Consider the following 25,950-nt stretch of genomic DNA (forward strand, 5'->3'; position numbering starts at 1 on the left):
CTCGGCGGAACCACTACTATTAGTTTAAAAAATACAAAAAAATAAAAGATAAATAAATTTTACCTGAACATGCGTTATCCTTTCTCATTCAGTTCAGCCGAAGACAGATTAACGGAACTTCAAACAGTGGTTTGAAATAATTCTTCTCTTCCATCTGCACCAATCAAAATTTCTCATTTTAAAATATTGAATGAGCATGCGCGAAAATGCTCCCAAATGCACTCTCCTCCAGAGCGTCCAAAATCGGCTTGGTTACCACAATTGGCGCGCTTATTAGTCTCTTAAACCCGAATTTCGCCAACCCTCATGTGCACCGTATACTAGGATTAAGCCGAAAAGCAAATATTAAATATACATCCAACAATTTGAGTAAGTATTTTGTAAGTAATTTGAGTACATTTTGCTATTGCAATGAATGTAGCAATAATATGTTAGTATGCATTATCATTTTATTTCAGTATGTTTATTTTCTATGAAATTATTTTAGGGATACTAGAAATCAGTACTAAAAAGTCAAATTTTACAAATTTATTGCAACAATGTATATTATTTAATAATATTTAATTTCCAGATGTAAGCTTTTTCTTTTGTTATACAGGCATATTTCATTTTATTGAATTTCTCAGATACTGTGCTTTTTTATAAATTAAAAATTTTGATATTCCTATATCAGGTCAATCACTTGTTATTGATTTGCAAAGCAAATTTATTTTCTTTATATCTTTATCTTACATTTTATTAAATCCCACAGTATTTCAGACCTTTTTCATTGTTATTATTATATCAAAATTGTATGATAACTGAATAATAGTCACTAAATATTTAATGAATAATGCCATATTTATTATTCAAGTCATCAGAGGATTGTTAATAAATTTTATCTATTTTTAAAGTTACATACCTTATTAATTTCTCTTACTATTGTATTCAAAATATTGCAGTATTCTTACAATATCTACATATCATAAAACAGAAAGGAAAATTCAAAAATCAAAAATAAAGTCATTACTTGTGCAGAAATTGCTGTGCATGTAATATGAATTTATGAGGAAATTGTAAAAAAATTTTATTGTTCTTTATGGTTGGCATACCTAGAAGGCAAAGCACAAAGTACCTTTTTTATAACTGCTGGTTTTGCTCTATTTTCTGTAATTACATATTGAAACTGCTCTAGAGTATATTTGATTTTGGAATGAATTTTAGTTTTTAATTATTGATCTTAAAAGCTTTTAAGATATTATTAAAATATTTTCATATAAATTTCTATTTTTTGCATTATTGCAATTCCATTTGAACTTTTTTTCCGTTTTGTACTTTGCCTTCCAGTCATGCTGACCTGGGCAAAAGATTTTTCTTGGTATTTTTTTAAAACTTTTAATACATCATTTGTTAATTTTTTGCAGTAAAAATTCAAAAATAAAAAAATTACAATAATTTAACTTTTTCCCTAATATTTTAATGATATCACTTAGAATTAGGAATCTTACAAACCTTCAAGTGTTCAGGTGATAGGAAGAACCACCCATCTTTCTTTCTAAATCAAAAGCTAAAAATGATGCATCAAAACTTAAAAAAAGCTTACCAAGAAAGTATTTAGTTGTTGTTAGGGTCAGAACTAGACTTTTTGCATCAAATAATTAGTCTTGCTAAGAAAAAGGAAAAGTTTTGAAGATGATTATAAACGTTGTACCAGTAAGAACAAGAAAGTGGGAAAACTTTAAAGACTAAAGTTTATGTAGCATAAGCATAGGTTTGATTTGGTTTATTTAATTATGGCAAAGCACTTGAGGGCTATTTGCCTAAGGGAAGGGGTGCCTTGTAAATGGCCATACAGGCCAGCCCATTTGCCAAGATTCAAACCCTAGCCGAACTATCAGTTTTTGCAACTTTATTGTTCAGCTGCTGATGAGTCAGCATAAGCATTGATTTTACAGACACTGGAAATTGGATTGAACTGAGATTGCAATATGTCAAGGTGCCTGTAATATTCTGTTTTTGTTCTGTGTAATTTTTTCTATTATTGCCTGTACTTGTACTGTTTAATGCTAAAAATGTGTTATCAGTTCTAAAAAATTGCTCATAAATTATTCTTTGCCATAGTTAAAATATACAATCTTACAAGATTTTGAATAAAGATGTGAAATTTTAACAGCCTATACTGCTAGCACTAGAAGTCAAATGGCCTAACATACATGCAGATGCTTCTGAAAATACATTTTGGTGAGTATTTCTTATTTTAAATTTTAATTACTTATTCATGGAATGACATTATTTATAATCACTAATGTATTGAGCAACTAACGAAAACTTAGCTTGGTAATTTGGGGTGCAGTTTGGATACTGGAGACTTTAATTTCTGATTTGCATGCTAAAATACCAGATCTCCCTATGTTTAAGTAATGCAAAATCCTCAAAGACAACTGTTTCATTCTATCATAGTTTACCTGTCTCTATTTTTTGCCAAAATTTAGCTGGTATTAACTCATTTGAGAAACCTGGCACTGTAGGTGTTGTTAAAGTAAATTTGATTGCAATCCAGGTTGAGGATTTTGGTTGTTGCTTTTCATGCCAGGATTTCAGTTGTCTATCTGCTTTGCTAAGCTTCTCAAAGATAATAATCCTATTCTACAACAGTTTTACCTGCCATCTCTTCTTCGTGGCCAAATTTAACTGGTGCTAACTATTTGAGTAACAGTAAAGGAACTTTGGTTTGATATCAGTGTAATTTTAATTGCTATTTTGCATAGCTTGATATGAAATCTCCCTCTGTTTAGGTAATGTGAGGTTCTCCATAATAATTTTTCTGTTGTGTGATAGTATTGACTGTTACATATTCTTATTTGCAAAATCCTACTGTTGTTAAATTCTTGAACAATAATATTATAGGGTGTTATAAATGTGACCCGGCTTCCTTCAAATCAACTTCTTATTCTCATTTATATCACATATCTTTTCATTTTGATGTTACTCTTTCATAACACATTTTCTTTATTGATGTATAATTTCATTATATGAGAATAAGAGCATACTGAACTCCTTTATAACATTGCATGATTCTGAAGAAAGCTGTCAACTTAAATTTCATTATAAGACAAATCTCAAAAACAAAAAAAGAAGAAGAAGTAATATGTCCAAGGATGGAACATATTAAAACTATTTAACAAGACTAAACAAGTGTTTAAATCAATACATTGGAAGTTGAAGATGTGGTTGTTCTAAGAAGAAAGATATGTATTGGTTGGTACCGTTTGGTACTAAGCAAAGTTCCTAACATTGCTTAACACGTTGAGGACGGCACAAATTTTGCTATATTGGGCCACCGGATGACAGTAAAAATATTACTATGTTTTACCTGGCGGCGCCATGCATCAATGTTGTGTAGCAAAACTTCAGACACATAAGTGTAGTTTCCCTTTACTATATGTTTAGAGTATTCTTTACAAGAGGAGTTTCTTTTTACTCTTATTTTGTTTGTCAAGCACTTGCACTTAGTTGGTTCTGTAAATATAAAGTTGAGTGTTGATGAATAATTCTTCATTCGTTACGGATTACTAACAGATAGTGAACAGCTGTTGGCATGCAACTTTGTTTTTCATTTTGTACTCAAGAATATGAAATTTAACAAAATTAAAAGTTAATTTCTTCTGGTAAACAGTCAGTCAGTTAAGACACAGTCAGTAAAATTTGTAATATATTAGAATTTTCACCCCTAGAAAATAGAGGAAATGGATTTTATGTTAATAGATGACTCATCAGATGAGTCTACAAATGTGTTCCACAGACAAAGATCAAGGCAGATGATACTTTCATCTTCTTCAGAGGAGAATAACAATGACACTTATGATTTGGAGGAATGTGCCTCGTTTAAGACATCTGATAAATATACTACGATGCTAGAGTTTTTAGAAACTGGTTTGGAAGAAAGTGATGAGGAGACAGAATGGCAGCAGGTCACAGTAATAAGCAGTGTGATATGTAGTATATGAAGACGAGGAATTTTGCACGAAAATGTTAATTGTGAGGATCCTTTTTTGTTGTACCAGTTATTTTTGTCAGATAGGGTTCTAGAATTAATAGTGAATGAAACAAATAGATACGCTGAACAATCCAATGTTGGTGTGGAAAATAGTTCTTTATCCACCACCAGAAAACACCATAATCCTGGATGTTTGTTACGATAGAAGAAATAAAAAAGTTTATTGCCATACTTATTATTATGGGTCTAGTGTGATTGCTAGAAATTATTAAGTTATATTGGTCGAAAAATACAGTGTATTCAAACGCGCATATAAAAAAAAGTTATGAGACATAATCATTTTTTGACTATATTGAAATATTTACACATTTCTAATAATGAAACAGTTATAATTGACGATCAGTTGAACAAAATTCACATCATTGTGAAAATAATCATTGATTTATTCAAAAATGCAGTGAAACCTGGAAAAAACATTGTAATAGATGAAAGCATGGTTTGTTTGCGAGGGCGACTCCTGTTTCGCCAATACATTCCAGGGAAATGGCATAAATATGGTGTTAAATTATACAAATTGTGTTTGACTGGAGTCTATGCCTATAATGTTGAAATTTATGCTGGAAAGAATGTAAACTCCACAACAAAAGGACATGCACATGACGTTGTAATGCGATTTATGAATGAATGGATTGTTATTTGAGAGACGCACTTTGTATACAGATAGTTACTATTGTGCCTTTAGCTGAAGAACTTTTAGATAAATCAAACAAATTTATGTGGTACTGTAAAAGTAAATAGAAAATTTCTATCAGCAGAATCAAAACTAAAACAAAAACTATGTAACATTGGGAATGTTGAAAATCCTAAAGGAGTTAAATTTTTTAAATAGATAAATGGTCAGTTTGCGTGTTAACTACTTGCAGCAATCATACTTGCACTATGATTGAAGGAACAAGTGGTAAACTAAAACCTGATGCCATTTTTGACTACAATAATGCAGAAAAAAACAATGTATCCAATCATATTACAATTCCTTACACAAAATCGTTAAGTGATACAGAAAATTTATCATAGAACTGATTTGCGCAACACCAGTTATTAATGCATGGTATATTCATAAGAAGTGGAGTACTAAGCACTTTAATATTTTAAAATTTAGAGAAAATATTATTGATCGTCTCCTAAATGAAATGCCTACAGAACCACAAACACCTAAAAGAACTACACGTTATCTTGGGAAGTATTCTGGAACTGCAAGAAAGTCATGGCATCAATGCTGTGAATGTTATAAATACTTATCTGCTCGACGAGGTAAAAATATTGTTGCAAATAAATCGAAAAGGGTTACAACGTTTTGCCTATTTTGCGGTGAACCACCAGTATGTCTAAAATGTTTTTAAAAAAACCCACAAAAACAAATAAATATGTAAATACATTAAGTCTACTATAGTCTACCTGTAAACATAAGCTTTTCAATTTTTCAATAAAAAAGTTATTTTTTTTTTAACCATGTGAAGGTTTTTTCATCAAATAAAACTGTATTATAAAACTATAGCTGATATGAGCCACCGGCAGTACACGCTGCCAGTTGAACCAATTGCGTGCACCAGATAAACCATTTGTGTGTGAGCCACTAGTGGCCACCAGATAAACCATTCGCATGTGGGCCACCGGTGGTACATGCCGCCAGATAAACCATTTGCATGTGAGCCACCGGTGGTACATGCTGTCCTCAATGTGTTAAAACATTCACTGTCAGGGCAAATATCTGAAACTTCACCAGAAGCTGAATGGAGAAACAGTTTGCAAATGTATACCCCAAATGTTGCTGTATGGTTGGCTATTAGATGATACCACCACGTCATATGTCTGCATGTGAACATGCTAATACATGAGTATGCATTTATATCACTAATTTGACTTAAAAGTATGTATGAACTTAATTTCTTGCAAATGATGTTAATATTCCAATAACAATAAATTTCTTATTTACATATTTAAAGTACACAGAATGTATATAAGTTAATGAAGATTTCATTTTGCATTTTCAAGGATGCATATGAATGTAAAAAGCATTTAGAGGAAAATAAAATTGGATCAGGGTGAAGAGAATATAAAGTAATATTAGAGCAAGAAACATTGACAAATGATTCAGTGATATTTATTCTTATATTGTCTTTTCCTGTTCTTCAGACATTATTATGAGAAATCCCTAATTTATTATTTTTAGTTTCATGATAATTTTTCACTTTAGTTGAATTATAAAGAAATATTAGGATAAGAAACAGTAATGGTTCAGTGATATTTTTTCTGATATTCCTTGATGCTTTATTTTTTATTCCTCTAATATCAAGATGAAAAATTGGTAATGATTCATCAGTACTTTTTTATTATTTGCACCCCCCATGAAGAGTACTGATGAGGCAATATGCCATGTTGCCAATATAGGCAATCCATGATATTGCCAGAGTGTATTTATGTTTGCTGGCTGACGAAGATAGTGTTGTATTTTGTCAATAATATTTATTTTCAAATTATATTTTAAATACATTTTCAATCTCAAACATTAGAGTAAATTTACAATATGCCATTTGTCTTCATTCAATAGAACTGGAGATTATTGAAGATAACTTTAAAATATTGTCGCATAGATGAAGGGATCCTACAAATGAACAGGCAAGTACTCAAAGTCTAAACTCAAGACTTTATTATTAACTCAAACTGAATGAAGAACTACTTATATATACAGCTGTTGAACATGCTGGAACATTCCAGACTTGAAATGTTCTGGAAGAATGAGAAAGAAATTTACATAAATAAGATAACATTAACAAGAAGGAAATTTACATAAAAACAAAATTATCAGGCATCTTGCCGTTGATGGGTTTCTTGCCGAGAAATTTAGCTAAACCGGGACCTTTGGGTTTCGAGTTCTGCATCTTCTCTGCTAGGCTATAAGGAGCTCGGTCGAAAAGAGCAATTTTTGCTACAAATTCATAGTTCTGCATCTTTGATTTATATAAAAAAATACTGTACATTCAACTCCCAATTAACTGGGGGGAGTGAATTAAACAGGTTAGATATTAACTAGGCTTTGTCTTAAAAAAGTTAAGTTTGTTTATTTTAGAATGATGAAAAAATTACTATCGGAATAAAGCAAACTTCTACAGAAAACACAAAAAAGGAAATGCATGGGAGAACAGCAATGATAGCAAATGAAGTCACATTATTTAGAAATTAGTTTTATCCACAGCAGTACATAATTTAATGTTTATAATCTGGAATATATAAACAGTTTAAATCATCCATTAAAACTTAATTGCTAAATCATAAAAATAGATTAGACCTAATTTAATTTTCTGTTTCTCACTGACTCCAACTGAATTCTGAATGAATTTAAGCAAAAAATGCATTTCTATTTTCCATATTTTTTCCCCTAGTTTCAGTTAATTACATATTGTATAAAATATGAGTTTATACCTTTTTAAATCAAAATCATCATACCTCCCCTGAACTGAAGAGAAAACCCTACAAAAGAGTTACTGCTTGTATTGTTTTTGAACTTCAAAAGCTTGGTTTGCTGTATCCTGTGGTTCACTATATCCAATGCAATAACAAAAAACTTATCACCTTGTGAAATGGTGTAAAAAAATTGATCAGTGAATCACAAGAAAACTGATTAGCATTGTGACATCTATTAGGAGATCTCATAATGCTATGCCACACAGAATGCTAAAGATGTGGCATTTCCTATTAGAAGACTTCTATTAAAAGTAAATCATAATTCTGATTTAAAAAAATAATATTAAGGTTTAATTGCAACTATTGTTATGAACAATGCTAAATTTCTTTTTTGTTATTTTTCAGTTCACCATATACTAAAAATTTTACATGATAAATTATGTGGGGGGGGACATAAAAAACATGGTTCAGATCTCTTCCTGTGATTATTTATTTCTGTCTAAAATACACATCTGTAATTATGAATAATCATTTCATCCATTAAAATAAAAAAATAAAAAACACTAAATGTGAGTAGCAAAAAATATTCACGAATTTACCTTTAACTTTGACATAACTACTGAGTTCAAAAATAATCATTTACATGGGCATGATACAGTTTATAAGAAAATATTATCTAAACTAGTATTTTGTCCAAAATTGGTAAGCTTCTTTCATTTTTGGTTCTGTGCTTTTTATGAATAAAAATTACATGAATGACATGCATTACAGCTTTGGCATCCCCTGTGATAAAAAAATTCATTTTCCATATACTGCATTTCTTTAACATTTTCATTACATCAGAAGAAGAATCTTTAATGCAAGTAGTATTTTGTATTTTAATTTTTTTATCACTTCAGTTCTTGCATGTAGCAATGTGGGATATCGGATATTTGGAAAAAACTGGAAGAATTTTAATATTTTTTAAACATTCTTTTTGAGATTTTCCAATTTCCAAAATGCTATGATATTCAAGGCAGCTCATATTGGCACACTGGGATTTGCAATTTGATAGTTTTCCATCATTGGTCTTTATATTTAGTGTTTGATTTGACCTTATCTTGTAAAATAAAAATAGCACATTGGCATTGAATATGTCCCCCCCCCCCCCACTGTCAGGAGACGTAGTTTCAAACACCTTTTTTAGAAACTAATCCTGATTCTTCAACAACTTTTCCTAATGAAATGCTGATCTGCTTCTTAAACCTACCCAACCTCCCATTTGAGCACATAAAAGCAGTGTCACCCAGAGTGTTTGGCAGATTTATTGGCTTTCGTGTGGAGCATTTTCCCAGAAATTGGCAGCTTTTTTTTTAATGGTGTTGTTTCAGCAATTCTTCTGCAACATCCTTATGCTTGACCTTAGCCTTTTTCTTCATACCTAAATTTTTAAGTAGAAATAATTAAAATCCAATTTTTCCATTAGGTACCAACTGTAAATTTAGCTAAATTATATTCCTAGCAAACATTAGTTTGGTTACATTCATTTAGTAATTTTTGAATAATACTTGCTATATTTTCTTTGCAGAATGGTTTACATTTACAGCTCAGCATAAGGATGGATTTTTGATACTGAAATGTTTTCCCAATACAGAGTGAATGGAGTTAAAAGAATGTGTGAAGCTTTGCCTTCTAAAAAATATGAAAAGCAAATTCCTATTCCTTAAAACATGAATGACCTGTATAGCCTAAAATCATCAGAATCTACTCACTGCTTCTTCTTTCACTGAGCAGTGAAAATTTCAAAATTATCATCACATCATCAGCCTTAAGCTCTATCTAAAGCTCAGGTAAAGAATTTGATTGGAATCAGAAAGCTCTTTGAAGTAATTTGATATAGTGCAGACATCATATGGCATCCTAATTAGATGCTTATTGTACATCCTTGTTCTCCATCTTGTTCTCTTACACCCACCTCGAATAATTTTGTTGTTGTTGTTGTGACTAATCTCGCTTGTGTGACATCAGAACAAGCCCACAAAATTCATTGTGGCAAGGAGGCAAGATTGTACGTGTCATTGGCAAGAGGCTTAGCACCACAGAGGTGACACCATGACTTTGCTCAATCTCACTTGTGTGACATCAGAACAAGCCCACAAAATTCATTGTGGCAAGGAGGCAAGATTGCACATGTCATTGGCAAGAGGCTTAGCACCACAGAGGTGACACTATGACTTTGCTCAGTTCTGCCCCAATTTTGAAGGAGAGCAGCCCAGGGGGGACTGGTCTGAGGGTGTCCCACCCCTCTTCCTGTACCAGGTATGTTGCATATTTTGAGTGCCTCTATGCCACACAGACAGTATACATTTACAAAGATCGATGTCTTCTAGGATTTGAACCCCAGACATTTAGATACGGCAGTCAGAGACTAACCACTATCCCGGTTGAATAATTCTTGTTTAGAATGCAAGTAAATGTGGATGTGAAGATAAAGGAACAGTAACCACTGGCTTACAATTAATTATGAATGTGATATTAACATCTTAAACATAGATGATTAATTTTCAGGTAAAACTTCCAAAAATTTTGAAAAGAAATTTAGAAAAATACAAGAAAGTTTCAGCTGAAGATATCTATAAAGTTCACTGCATCTGATTTTTCACACATTTAGCTAAACAGTATCATTTGCTAACTAGAGAGCAAGACATTAGTCCAGTGTCTGGTTTTTTAATAATCAAAAACCAGACACTGGCTGAAAAGAAAATCAAAATTATGTTTCTATATCTAATTTTATAATTGTAAACCTTAGAATTGAGAAAAATTAATTAAAATTTCACTTAAGTGTATAATTTTGAATATTATAGAAAGTTATTGTGTCTTAATTATTATAGAAAGATCTGTAAATCAGGCTCTGATGAAGTTTTAAAAAATTGAAGAGTTTTTTTTTTTTAATGAGAAATTAAAAGTAATGTGGGCAATAAAAATATTATGAATCTTGAAAAGTCATATTTCCAGTTGAAGTAACATTCAACCAAGATATAGCAAATAACTTTTTTATTAAAAAATAATTAAGACCATATATTCGTACTTAAGGTTAATAAATGTTATTTATTTACATAGTGTAATAGTTTCCTGGCTTAATCATTTTCCTGCATTTGTCTTATTGCATGTATTTTATTACATAAAAGATAATTTTCAATTAATTACATCAATATCTTTTATGATGTTACCATTGATAACTGTGATTGATAATAATTACTAATAAATTACTTTATATTTAGTGTACATTTTGTCATCAATTGTTCATACAGATATTATGCTTTGCTGAGTATTATGATTAATATATTCATATAGCACAAAAATCGTGCAGTTTTGTGATATATTAGAAAACTTTTTATATTATTATCACAGTAAAATCATAAATTAATTATGTTAAAGCGAAAATAAACTACTTTCTGTATTTCTAGTGTCTAGTAATGCTGAAACTGTTGATTATCACTGCTAAATATTTAACTTTTCAATGATCTAAAGTATGAAATTATAATATGTTGTATTCATATTTTTTATCGTTTTATTAAATTTTATTTGTTTTTTCTATTAAGGAAGCATGAATGGACAAAACACGGAACATGTGCAGCAAGTGTAGAAGAATTTGATTCCGAACTTAAATATTTTAAGAACGCTTTGAAAGTTCATGATGGATACAATATATTTGAGTGAGTTTCAGTGAGACTTTAGTTTCATTCTTTAATATGAAAAAAATATGTAGTATTCTTTGTTTCTTGAATATTAAAAATTTTAATATTTGAAAGAAATTTTCATTTACATGTTGCATATTAAATAGAATGTAAAAAAAGTTCATGATTTTAATAGTTTTAATTAAATGCACAAAAAAAGTGAAATTTTCCCGCCTTTAGTAATATTCTTTGTCATGTGTGATTAAAAGTAAAATTATGTAGCTGTTATTATAGTGGTAGATTTTGAATAAAAATTGTCTAAGTAAAATTTAAATGAATTAAATGTAATCATTCTTATGTATAGAGGAGTGATTGTGGTCCGAATATTGTTAAAATTCCAAATTTTTTATTTTCTCAAATCCATCCAGATTTCAGCATCGCACGGTAATCTTCACGGAAATTAGTCTTGAAGATTAATGTTCATAAATTATTCTTTTGTACAGAAGTTTATAAAAATTATTAGGAATTCTGGAAAGTTTAATCTATAAAAATAGTAGTTTTAAATGAATTAAATGTAATCATTCTTATGTATAGAGGAGTGATTGTGGTCCGAATATTGTTAAAATTCCAAATTTTTTATTTTCTCAAATCCAGAATTTCCAGATTTCAGAATTGCACGGTAATCTTCACGGAAATTAATCTTGAAGATTAGTGTTCATAAATTTTGTTTTTTTGTACAGAAGTTTATAAAAATTATTAGGAATTCTGGAAAGTTTAATCTATAAAAATAGAGTTTAAATGTATTTTTAATGAGGCATATATAGAATTTTCTGATTATATGAAAAAAAATTAATTCAATTATACAAGAATAATTTTCTTGAATATAACTTTTAGTATAATTTATAGTCTTGTATATAAAAAAAAAAATGATACAAGAACTCTGTCTTATCAAATTCAATATTATGAATCCTATTCTGCATTGAGAAACAACATTCATTACCTTGAAGAAATAAGCACATGATCTGCCAAAGGTGATTTCAGTAGATGAAAACATTTCTGTGTCACCAAAAAGTCCAAAACTATTGAATACATAGTGACTTCTCTTATACACCAGCAAACAAAACAAAAACAAAAAAAGAGTTACTGTTACTGTAAACATTTAGGCTGATACTGAAAGAAGATGAAAAACAGAAATAAGCAAAAATAGAACAGTAGTGACATATTTAATTAATTTTTTTTACCCCCTATTAAAAGTACATTTATTTACATTGATGTTACGACAGAATATAGAACATCAGTGATCATTGACAGCCTAGGTACTGTGAAGATAGAAATATTATTTATTCTTGTTAAACAAAAATATGTGTGGAATTTTTGTCATTTTGGAAACTATTGGCAAAGATTTTGGATATAATTACTGAGTAGCTGGACATCTTGCCTAAATTATTTTCATTAAAAAATTATTCTTGTCCTACTAGCAGTTCCTCACTTATTAGTATAGTTCCAACGCTTATTAAGATGCATACTTCAGGTTCTAATCTTGATACTTGAAGGGTTAAGTGAAAAATCATTGTTTGCATTAAAGTGGCTTGCTGATATGAACTAATTTTTAAATTGATGGCAAACAAAAATATTAGTGGAGCACTTTTTGGAACTTAAATCCCTTCTTAAAAAAAAAAAAGACAAGCTAAATTTAGCAATTATTTTAAGAATTATAGAGAAACTAGAAAGCTAAGTAACTTTGTGAAAGAATATAGTCAAACATAAATTAAGAAGCATAATTTAAGAAATTAAAAAGCATTTAATATATTAAGAAATTTGCTTCACTAATAAAATTGTTAATCATGTCGGATTTTTATTACAAGGTGGTTTTGAGGAGTTTTAAAATGGGTTTCCAATCACCCCTGTGTATATCATTCCACTGAATTATGTAAATGTTCTAATAAAGTTCATATATAGGCACTGCTAGAAGTTATTTTTATAACAGTGAATATTATGATAGTTAAAAGAATTAATTTTTATTGCAGTTGACTAAAACCATGTAATTAAACAAAAATTGCATGTTTTATTTCATACTTTAAATTTATACAGTGCAGATAAGTAGTAAAGAAAATAAATATCTGAACACAGAAAAATTATTTCTTTTAACCCCCTGAGCAGTTCGGCTTTTTCAGGAAATGGCATGGAAAATAATTGTGTGTAATCATCTGGTCGGTCACAAAACCGGCAAGTATTTTGACTCATACTACTTCAAAAGCAGGCCCCCCCTTACCATGTGGATATAATTAAGCTAATTCTACCTTTTCGTTGAATTTAGCGAGTGAAATTAGTTTTTCTCCCTGTGGTATCTGTTTGGGTCTCGTCCCAAATAACACGCACTAAATAAATTCGCTGGTTCGATTCTTTATTAATTCTCACAATTAATTACAATCACTCATTAATTCACAGCTGTGACCAACCATCTTACACCGTCGATGGCGATTCTCAAACTCGTCTGATCATCACATTACAGATGCGCATGCGTGGATTACATTACAGATGCGCAGGCGCAAACATGCCGCCCCGCGTTGCAATGCTTAGCATTCAACTATTGTAATTAAGATATAGCATAAAAAAATTAAACAAGTATATCATAAACAATTTTGAATAAGTACTATTACATAAAAATCATTTTTATAATTAGACATTTACCATATACATTAGCGTACAACTCAAAGCAATACAATATAACATTTCAGTTACATAATGACATTTTATGTGAAACACATTCAATACTGTACAATAACTATAAAGACAATACTCATTTTTGTATTGGTAAGACACATAATTTGGTAATTGGTCGTTTGAAAGTTCCAGTTTGAGTTTTTACATTACACACGCGAACCTTTCCATCTTTACCATAAAATACTTCTATTATACGACCAACCGCCCAATTACAACAAGGCAAATTATCTTTAATTAAGACCATGTCTCCAACTTGTATATTGTTTTTAGAACTTTGCCATTTAGATCGATTTTGCAAATGACTTAAATAATTGGAGTTCCATTTTTTCCAGATAATTTGTACTAATCTTGTGATCTGTTGCCACAATTTTAACCTGTTAATGTTAACTTCCGTGATATCTGGCTCAGGGATCGAATTAATTGCTCTACCAATTAAAAAATGCCCAGGTGTTAGAACCTCTAAATCATCAATGTCCGAAGACAAGGGTGTCAATGGTCGGGAATTTAAAATTCCTTCAATCTGAATCATAATTGTTAAAAATTGTTCAAATGTCAATTTTGCATTACCTACGACACGTTTGAAGTGGTACTTAAAAGATTTAACTCCAGCCTCCCAAAGGCCTCCAAAATTAGGTGCTCTGGGAGGCAGAAATTTCCATTCGATATTCTCATAACTCAAATAACCAGCTAAAAGCTCATCCTGTTCGTTCACTAGTTTAACCTCTTTAATTCTGCATTTGCACCTACAAAATTCGTAGCGTTATCACTGAAAAGTGTTAAACTTTTACCTCTTCGTGCAAAGAAACGTTTCAAGGTAGCTATTAATGCTTCAGATGTTAGGTCTGTTATCAGCTCTAAATGAATGGCCTTAGTAACCATACAAATGAATATACACACATAAACTTTTTGATATGTACCTTTTCTCTGGTTTTTGTACTTAATTAAGAATGGGCCACAGAGGTCAACTCCAGTACAATTGAATGTAAGATTAGCTGTGATTCTTTCCTTGGGTAAATCACCCATGATTTGCTGAGCTACAATGGGATTGGCTTTAAAACATATTATACAATTTTTTACAATTTTTCTACAAACATTTCTACCACTTACAATCCAAAATTTTTGTCTTATATGATATAACAAAGATTGAGGACCCACATGCAAATATTTTAAATGATAGTAATTAACTATTAACTCTGTTAATTTATGTTTAGAAGGCAGAATAATAGGAAATTTTTTCTCATAAGTTAAATTGCTATTTTTTAATCTACCTCCAACTCTCAACAGTCCATTACTGTCAATGAAAGGGTTAAGACTTTTTATAGAACTATTTCTTGGAACAATACCTAATTTTTTAAGATCATTTATCTCTTTTATAAAATACTCACCCTGTACTAATTTTATTAAAGTTTCTTCAGCTGCTCTCAATTCTCCCACTTGTAAATTACCTACCTGCTTTTGATCTTGCTTACAATTCTTGTAAAACCTAAAACAAAAACTTATAATACGAATTAATTTTAAATACTTATTACTGCAATTCAATAAATCATTAATGAAATTATTCACATTCAGATTTAAACATGTAGATAGTTCAGAATCAGCAAAGTTTTTAAGTTCATTACTGTCCCTTTCAGTAATTGCTGCAGGTATAACTCTTATAGGGTATTCATCCTTCATTAAGAAGTCAGGCCCGTTCCACCACAGTTGACTTAGTTGCAGTTTTTTGGCAGACATACCTCTAGATATGAGATCTGATGGGTTTTCTTCAGAAGCGATATGATGCCACTGTGCTATTTCAGTCAGATCCTGTATCTTTGAAATCCGGTTTGCAACAAATGTCTTGAGCAGGTGTGGCTCTTTGTTGATCCATGACAGCACAATCATAGAATCGGTCCAAAGGTGAATAGCAGTAAGCTCCAATTTTAATGATGATTTCACTCGATGCATCAGTTTAGCTAATAGCACTGCTGCGCAAAGCTCAAGTCTTGGGATTGTAGTCTTCTTTAGGGGGGAGACACGCGATTTACTGCACACCAACCTCATTGATGTATGGTTTGTTGCTGATGTTGCTTTACAGTAGATAACTGCTCCATAGGCAGCCTCTGAGGCATCACAGAAACCATGTAATTCAATCTTGATTCTATCCGGTAATAAAATACATCTAGGGACTTCAATGTTGTTAATTAGCTGCAAGGTAGTGGAGAATTCTTTCCATTCTTTAGCTTCCTTTTCTGGCAAAACATCATTCCAGTTCAATTTTAACAGCCATAATTTCTGCATAAATATTTTTGCTACAATTATAACTGGGGAAATTATACCCAATGGGCCAAAGATGCGAGATATGACGGATAACACTTGCCGTTTCGTAACCTTTACGTTGTCTTCGATTTTAACGTTGAAGCTCAAACAATCTCCTTTTGACTTCCATAAAATACCTAATGCTTTAGATTCTTCTGATTTACCAAAGGGATATGTTTTGTCGTTTGTTTGACACAGTTCAGTAGCATTACTACACCACTTATGGAGTAACATACCTCCACTCTTCAAAATGCCTATTAATTGATTTTGAAGTTCTAACGCAGAACTTAGCGACTCAGCTCCAGATAGAATATCGTCCATGTACATGTCTTCTCTCAGTACAGGTGTTGCTAAAGGAAATTTATCTCCTTCGTCCTTTGACAGCTGTACAAGTGTTCTCATTGCTAAAAATGGCGCACTCACAGTTCCATAGGTAACGGTGGTTAGCTCAAAGTTTTTAACTGGCTTATCAATGCCTTCTTTCCATAAAATCCTTTGCAACTTCCACTGATCTGGATGGATAGAAATAGCTCGATACATCTTTTGTATATCAGCAGTGAAAGCAAAAATATATTTCCTGAATCTCAGCATAATTGAGAATAAATCATCTTGTATCACACCTCCATTATACTGTATAGAATTTAGAGAGTTTCCTTTGGTTGTCAAAGAAGAAGCGTTAAATACTACCCTCAAGGGAGTCGACTTACTTTTCTCTTCTCCCCTATATACTCCAATATGAGGAATGTAATATGAACCTCGTTCCTCCTCGCTTTCACTCACCTCAACCATATGTCCTAACTGTTGATATTCTTTTAAAAAATCTGAATATAATTTTAAATATTCGGGATTCTTTACTAAGCGTTTCCATAAGGAATTTAATTTACTCGTTGCAATTCGTTGCAATTACTCGTTCCTAAAGTGTCCGGATCCTTCTTTAATGGCATTTTAACAACGTACCTACCGGTTTTATCTCGTGTATAATTTTCTACGAAGTGTTTCTCACAAATTAAAAATTCTTTGTTTTTGGGTTTATCAGTTTCAATATTTTCTAATTCCCAAAATTTTCTAAGAGTTTTATCTAAGTTATCTTCTTCCTTTATCAACCCACAATGAACCCTGTTTTCAGTCTCTGTTGGAATACTTCTAGACACGATAAAACCAAAAACTGTATCTTGAAAAATAAGATCAGGATTATTCATTCGAATTTGACTCGGTTTCAAAAGTTCATAAAAAATTCCCGCTCCCAACAACATATCTACCCTTTCTGGAACATTAAATCCTTCATCTGCTAATTTTAAATTAGGAAGATCTTGCACTGAAATTTTAATTTTGCGCGAAGGTGTTAAATCAGCAGTTATTTTTGGAATTACTAAAAAGTCCAAATTCTTTATAAAAGTTCCTTCTTTATTGCATATCGAAGCATTAATTTTATGCTTTATTGTTAAAGTAGCATCATTTATTCCCGAAACGGAAATGTTTGTTTTTTCTTTCTCTAACTGCAAATGCTCAATAAGATTCCGTGTCAAAAAGTTCGACATACTGCCCCCGTCCAGCAGACACTTCACTCTGTGTTTTTTCCCCTCGTTATCAATTAGAAAACATACGACTGTTGAAAGCAGAACTGTATTCTGTTTATTCGAATAATTGCTAATAAATGCCTTTTGAACGAACTCCTGTGCATTAACATTCAAGGTCGATGAGTCATCTCGTTTGGGAACGTTGCAGTCAGATACATTTGTTTTGTTTTTATTTTGTTCCGATGAACATTCTTTCACCTTTACGATATTATTTGCTTTCGGAAAGTGAATAGTTTTGTGGTGCCGTTTTTGACAAAAACAAGAATATTTCGATGGGCAATTTGATACTGAATGCATATGTAGACAGTTAAAACATAATTTATTAGATTTTACAACCTGTACTCTTTCTTGTACTGGTAATTTTAAATACGATGGGCATTTTCCCAATCCGTGATTCTCGTGGCATAAAATACAGTTCTCTGTTTTAACATCTGATAAAAACACTTTAGCTACACTTTTTGAGCTATTATACTTACGATTAACATGAGAATTCTCAGTAAGAGGTTTTCCTCGTGACGTGAAATATAAATCTATTTCTTTACCTAACTCACTAGGTGAAAACCATGAATCACCTTGCCTCACAGCAATGTGAGAAGCTGTTCCCGTATCTAAAGATTGGTATAACCTATCTGAAACTATTAGTTGTTTGAGAGTCTCGAAGTCAGTTACCTTCCTTAATTTTAAATAATAATCCCAAGTAGTTACTAAGCGAGAAGCAAACTGCACATGAGTTTCATGTGGTTGTTTAACAATTTTTCTAAAGTTTTCTAAACACGAATATGGTGTTGGCTGAAACTCCTTCAGAACTACTTCTTTAACTTTTTCATAATTCGCGATATCCTTATCATGTAAATAGGTTATTATATTCGAAGCTTTGTCTCCTAACAGATTTAACAGAATTTCTGCTTTATAGTCCTCCGAAACATTTTTTGTAATAAACGCTCGTTCTAATGACGAAAAGAAAAATCCCCAACTCTCAGGCCGTATAGGAATTTTTACAGTTAAGGTTCTGATACTTTTTATTAATTGATCTAGTGACTCTGATTTTGTTTCGGTTTCGCTTACACCACCAAGTTTTGTTTCTGCTTTAAGCTTAGCCAACTCTAACTCATTCTTTGATCTCTCAAGTTTTATTTTTTCTAACTCGACAAGTTTTAGCTCTTCCTGTTTTCTATTTTCGATAATAGAGTTTGCTATCTCTTTTACTAAATCTTGTTTAGTTTTAAAAATTTCACTATTCTCAATAATATCAGTCAAATCTGCTATAGTCATTTTTTCGTCAACATTTAGATTTATTTCTAAGGCAATAAGCCTTAAATCTTCTTTTTTAGCACCCTTAAATAACATTGTTATTTATAACAGAACAAGCACAGAAAGTACAGAATTAACAAGAGAGGAATCACTTACCTCTACAGTGATTCACTTTTGATGAATATCCGTATCCAAAATCAGCGATATTCGTTGAAAAGAACAAGCTTGGAATACTGGCAAACACAAACACTCCTGTGTTCTCAAAAACGAAACACTATTTACTCACGCTCCGGTCGACTACGACCAGATATGTTTGGGTCTCGTCCCAAATAACACACACTAAATAAATTCGCTGGTTCGATTCTTTATTAATTCTCACAATTAATTACAATCACTCATTAACTCACAGCTGTGACCAGCCATCTTACACCGTCGATGGCGATTCTCAAACTCGCCTGATCATCACATTACAGATGCGCATGCGTGGATTACATTACAGATGCGCAGGCGCAAATAGTATCTTTGTGTACAGGATTGATTGCTAAAATGGTATTTTATCTCCTATTTGGCTAGGCTATAGTTTGCATACTTACACATATGCTGTACATTACTTGTACCTTAATCAAGATATGTGCTGAATACAGAAAGTTAGTCAATATGCATCAGTAATAGGAACTACGTAAAATGCTTTAAATTTCCAGTTTCTTTAAGGAATTGCTTTGATAATGGGGAAAAATTAATCTTGCATTCTTTACAGTTATTTTCTGAGAAAATACTTTTTAATATACAAAGGGAATTTGTGAGAATTTTTTAATATTATGTTTATATTTAATTTTCAAATATTTTAAGTTTATTCCAGATTAAAGTATTAGATCTAAATAATTCTTTAGATTGCATCATAAATTTATTATTAGTTAGTTATTTATGACATCGTTTTGACTTGTGAGAAATAAATAAAGTATTGTAATTGCAAAAATTTTCGATTTTCATATTTCAAAGGAAATTTCTATTTTGATTAGTTCCATTATGATGTTTACAAGTACATATGTTGCACCATAAAATGGTGAAATTTTGGAACTTATGACTAGTTTTAGTGCGGCATGTGACCATACATATGTATGCACGTATTTCGCATAACTCAAAAACGATTAACCGTAGAATGTTGAAAGTTTCTGTATGGGATTGCTATAACATCTAATTGTGCACCTCTCCTTTTTCATTGCAATCGACAGTGCCAAAGAGGCATTTTGAAATGGAAGATCATATTTCATTTTCATATACTATTCAAACGAAATAGGTTTAAATGAAGTTTAGCAAAAAGTGTGTTTAATTTATTTGGTGTATAAAGAAGTCATGTGGTTTCTTTATCAGATTTTTTAAGATGTTCAAAATAAATAAATATATGGTTTGAATATCAAACGATCTCAAATATATAAGCTTTATTTGTTTGTAAATATTTTACAAGATTGATAAGACGTAATCTAAATAGCATACTTTGAAGAGAAACACATTACAGTTTCTTTTAAAGCAAAATTTAAAGAATAAGTGATTAAATTTTCTTTAAATCCCTTCTGTAAAATATTATATATGAAACCAGATATTGTTTTCAGAAAGACAATTTTTAGAGTTATTAGGTTTTTTTGATTCTAAGGATATGAAAAATGAGTAATGCCCTCGCCGGGATTCAAGCGTGGACCTCTCAAATATGTGCTGAGGGTGCTACCATAACACCACGAAGGATGCAGTGAAGAATTAGAAAATATCTTTTAAAAGCCGACGGGAGATTAGGAGACCCAATTATTAAATCCTGGTGAAGAATCATCATTCATGCCCTTTTGTTTTAGCTCGGGCGCCACTGTAGAACATTAGGTTATATGTGGAGGAGACTCCGAATGTGCAAAGCCCTAGCTGGGACTCGAATATACGCCGAATGTGCTACATTACATCATAAAGGCATGCAGAAAGGAGGGAGAAAATACCTTATAATTTTAAGGAAGTAGGTATTGTTTTAAAATGAATATCGCACAATAATTTCTGCCTTAAATTGTCTTTCTGAAAAATATTTTTGTAATATTCATTTTAAAATTCATCTAAAGCAATATTTCTATACATGAATTTGATATTCTTAAAGTTATGTTATCTAAATGTATATATAAGCAGTCAGTTAACACAATATAACAACTGTACAAGATCTACATAAACATCCATTTCTGTCATCTAGGATCAGACAAAATAGCATTATAATTATGCTCTTAAATATTCAAACGGGTAAAATATATCAATATGACATATGCGAACAAGTAAAATTATTTCATTACTGTGAGAGATGTTGAATGTGAAACTTCCTTTAAAAAGGTGGGAAAACGTATGTCAGTTTTAGGTTTAGTTTAGTTTATTTGATTATGGCAAAGCAAGAAAGTGTTATATTACTAATGTAAGTATGTCTTCATGGAGAACTTCTCAGGGGAAATTGGCTAGTATTGACGTTAGACAGAAGGAAAACCACCGAAGCATCCATGCAGTCAACCTCTTTGCCAGAACTTGAGTCCAGACCAAAGTACTAGTGTTCAGCGATATTACCCTCGACCATTTGCTAGGCCATATCTATTTAGGAAATATGTTTTGAAGCTTCAATAGACAATTAAGTATTTGGTTTAAACCTATGTTGTTGATAGTAATGCATAATTTTTGCTAATGGCGATACAATTATTAGTTGAAAATAACTAATTAAAAATTTTAATATTTTTAAAGCTGAAAACAACTAATTGAAACTAATTTTCCTGAATTAACTAGATGCAAAATTAACTTTCATGAATTACTAAAGTTATTGGGTAGAAGTTTAACTGAAAATATACATTCCGTATTATATATATATATATATATATATATTTATACAGTACAAAGTCCGAGGTCTGGACTCGTCGGGACTTCGGCGATCCCAGATTTGAGATTTTTCCGGATATTAGATCATTTTAAATCTACTAAGATGGCACGTAGAAATTATAAAATTGAAAATATGAAATCGTGATTTATAAAATAATGAAGCATTTATGATTTAAAGGGTATCAAAATTTACAAAAGAAAAGAGCTTAATATTTATATGTTTACTTTATTAAACATTTCTTTCAATGTGAGTTGTTTGATTTGTTTTCTCTGCTAATACTTTAGACTAATACTATAGACATATAATTTCTTGTTCAGTTATTAAGTTCCATTGTTCAAGTCCTGTAATTGCTGTGTCGAGAATTCGGAATAACTTGTCAATCAAAATTTTTTCTCGTTCAGTAACCTCTCTGTTACTTTCTTCACTATCGGTAGCTGTATTTTCTGGATTTAGAACCATACTACAGATTTCGCCCTCCGTTAATTGATTGATGATTGGGCATTGTCATCGCAATGAAAAACTTCGGTTTAACTTCGCTAAATTCTGCCGCCTGGTGCGGCCATGCGAGCTCTGGCGCTGGTTCTGGCTTTATGTGAATAACAAATCAGTTATTCTTAATTCAAATAGCACTAAATATAATCGTTTGTCCTATGAGTATCATTAACAAAATCTATTTTTAGCATAAGGAAAGAAATTTCTGCTAAATCTCCCCTTGTCAACATTTTAGCGCATTAAACTTAAATCTGTAATCGGATAATACTCTGTTATTTGGCGTCGCTGCATGATTCATCACTCAAGTTGTCATCCGTTGATAAACATGCGGTGATGAAAGCGAAATACAATAAATAATGATTCGCGATTTCGGCATCAAGGATATAAAATATTAGTTGGTGTAAAATTAACAAATGTTTCGGTTTGTGATTATGCCAAGCAGATACGCAGCTATGGAGTCAAGTTACTAATCACACAAATTTATACTAAAATAATTATTTCTTCAATAATGAGATATTTTATTTAGCGCCAAACTGAGATTAAGAATCGGGATTTCCGGCATGTTTTGTTATGATGAGGAAAAAAATCTAATGCGCGTGCGTAAAGCATACCCCTTCCCTTCAAAAAAGCCCTAAAATATTGATTGGTGGTGGCTTTGACGTCCGGATTTTAGATCATTCCAGATATTGCATGTCCAGATCTCGGACTTTGTACTGTATATATATATATATATATACATCTTTTAAAATATAACTTACCAGTATGGATTCACTCTTTTAAAATAATTCTACTTTAATTAAACTTAAGAGATAATATAATCAATTAATCAATATTGCTTAGGAAATAAATTATATATATATAGTAAAAAATGTATATTTTCACTATTCAAGTATTCACTGTGACAAGTAATCTTATCTTATCTTGACACATGAACAGGCCTCTGTGGAAAGGGGCTTCTCTATGAATAAAGCAATTGAAATTGAAAATGTAAGTGACTCATCATACATTTTTCAACGCACAGTATTTGATTACATAAAATTTTCTGGAGGTGTTCTTAATATCGAAATTAATAAAGAAATGAGATCAGCAGCAGCTTCTGCAAGAAGTGGAGTTCGTTATTTAGAAGTTCAGTATTTAGAAGAACAAAAATCTTTAACTAAATCTGAAAATTCAAAGAGGAAAAGAAATATTATTGAGGAAGAAATTGATTATATGAAGCAGAAGAACAAATTTCTTCAAAGGGACATTAAAGATGTTAATGAAGAAGTAGATGCTTTAGCAGATGAAGCTGAGACCAGCAGGAACATTGATTTGTTTATCAAAGCAAATGAACTTAAAAGAATAGTTAAAGAAAAGGAAATAGACATAAATAAATTAGATGTTAAAATAGCTGAAAAGATTTCAGGTTTAAAAAAAGCACAAATGTTTTGTATCTTTTATTGTACAGTTTATTATTCTAGTATCTTTAAAAAAAACCAAGGAAATAAGTTGTATGTTTACAAATCAGTTATTTTAATCTGCAAAATATTCTTACATTGTGATTATAATAGTAGTTGACTGTATTTAAATAAATATCAAATAAGTTAAATAATAATCATGTAAATCTCTAAAATAGTGACTGTTATTAGTGTAAAATACACATATACATGTTTTTCAAGAAATTATGTCCCTAATTTAATGTTATCTACTTCATAACTTGTAGGGAGTTAAATTTTCAAAATTGTTTTATGGTAAGTATTAAATTGAATTTAATAATAGTGCATAATACACACTTCTGTTAGTTTCTTAAAGTGAAATTACAAGCATGAAGTCGGTTGTATGGATAATTGCTTTATTCTATTCATTTTTTTGTTTGCCGATAGGTTCTTAATTTTTTCTTTGATGGTCCTTAAAAGTCCTTAATTTTCATGTAAGGAAATGTGTACAAACCCTGTGTGACGATTTTCTCCAGAGGGACGAGCTTTTTTTACTGCTTAGACCTATGAATCTTGGGCATAATGCTCAGATTTTATGATCAGTTTTTGCTGACTAAAGATGTAGTACTTTGACAAAGAAATTAAAATAAGATTAGCTTTTAATATTTTGGTAATTCTAAATATTTTAAAAATTGGACAAATCCAAGTTTTATTAAAAATCATGTAGTGATTCGAAACAGTTCTTCAGATTGCTGACGAAATTATTTAAAACGAAACTGTATTTGATATGTTAATCAATTTAAAATATCTTTGCAACTGTCTAGTCAACATTCAGTCTAAGACTGATACTATTTTAGAAGAAATTTCTATGTTATTAAATAATAAATAATATAGATCATTCTTATTTATTATGTGTCATTTGCGAACAACAACTGCACCATTCGCCAACAATATATACCCCAAAACAATAAAATAAACTAAACAAACATAAAAAAAAACTTCTGTCCTTCTTTTCTTATTAGGATTTTTTTTTATTATTTAATTACTACTATTTTTTTTAATTGAAATTTGTAACTCCTAGAAAAGTTGCAGGTTACATTTTGAAAACTCAGATGTTACGCTGTAGGTTATTTTAATAATTTATGTAAAAAATATGGAAACTTTAACTCAACTCTTTGTTGCTGCTTGCAGTTACATTGCATTGAGCAAAGTAATATATATTATGTAAAGCATGAGCATGCAAGAAAATAAAACTTATTAAAATTTTTTCTAATGAAAATCGCATTCAAATCAATGTACATTAAAAGCATTAGATTATTTAAAATGCTATAGAACAAAACTTCAGCAAACCAGTATAAGCAACAAGTTTTGTTCCAAAAAGAATAATTAATTCACCATTATTATATTTACTATTAAATCAGTTTGTGTTTTGTAAACCCATATCAAGAATACCCTCATTATAACTTATTAAAATAGACTATTGATTTTCTAATTTTTATCTGACTTATTACTTAAGTAATGTTATTCTTTATATGCAATTGCATGTAATTCAGGCTACTTGAATGCAGTACTACTCGTTTCGTGCAAATTAATTAAAAGTTTTTAACTTGCCGGTTTTATGCATATATATAATCATATGTAAATTTATTTAAATAATGTAAATATTTTCAAATGCTATTTTTTAATTGTATTCATAAGCATCTTGCATATTTCTGAACATTTAGTTTGAAATCTAAAAGATATTTTATGAAAATGTTACCTGTTCAAAGATAGTATTGGAAAATTTGTACATGTTGTTTATATATTTAGCGAAGAATGTTCATGTCAGTTTGTCGTATGTCTAAACACTTTCTTGGCGATAAAATGTAGTGGTCTAAAATGAAGAAGAGCAACCCTCTGAGACTCTTACTGAGAGTTGTCATTTAGAGATCTCCAGGGTTCCAGAAATAAATTGGGCACTGAGACATTTGCATGGCCGCTCTAAGGCACTCGTAACGCTTTCGATATTGTCGCCACTGACCGTGTAAAACCATCAATAACGCTTTTGAAGACCACCTAAAAACATCCGTAATGATTTTGATGTAAGTCACCTTGACAGCCTAAACCGATCATAACGCTCAGAAGCCATATATTATATGTGGTGTCAGTTAATTTAAATTGGTTTAAAAATCCAATCCTGTCATCATTTAAAATTATGAAGCTGCTTGATTGTTAGCAG

At 30.8% G+C, this 25,950-nt stretch overlaps 1 protein-coding gene across 1 annotated transcript in view; it reads left to right on the forward strand.

Annotated features, from left to right (window-relative positions):
* Positions 1 to 25,950, forward strand: part of RNaseX25 (Ribonuclease X25) — a 126,930-nt gene that overhangs the window by 79,982 nt on the left and 20,998 nt on the right. Inside the window, exons 5-6 of the mRNA XM_085810967.1 lie at positions 2,153 to 2,220; positions 11,020 to 11,133. Of these exons, the coding sequence (XP_085667093.1) occupies positions 2,153 to 2,220; positions 11,020 to 11,133 (182 nt within the window). The remainder of the gene's footprint in view (positions 1 to 2,152; positions 2,221 to 11,019; positions 11,134 to 25,950) is intronic.

The sequence above is a fragment of the Stegodyphus dumicola genome, chromosome 2, assembly GCF_044657685.1.
Source record: "Stegodyphus dumicola isolate Sdum_Otavi_A_Nest chromosome 2, ASM4465768v1".
Lineage (NCBI taxonomy): Eukaryota > Metazoa > Arthropoda > Arachnida > Araneae > Eresidae > Stegodyphus > Stegodyphus dumicola.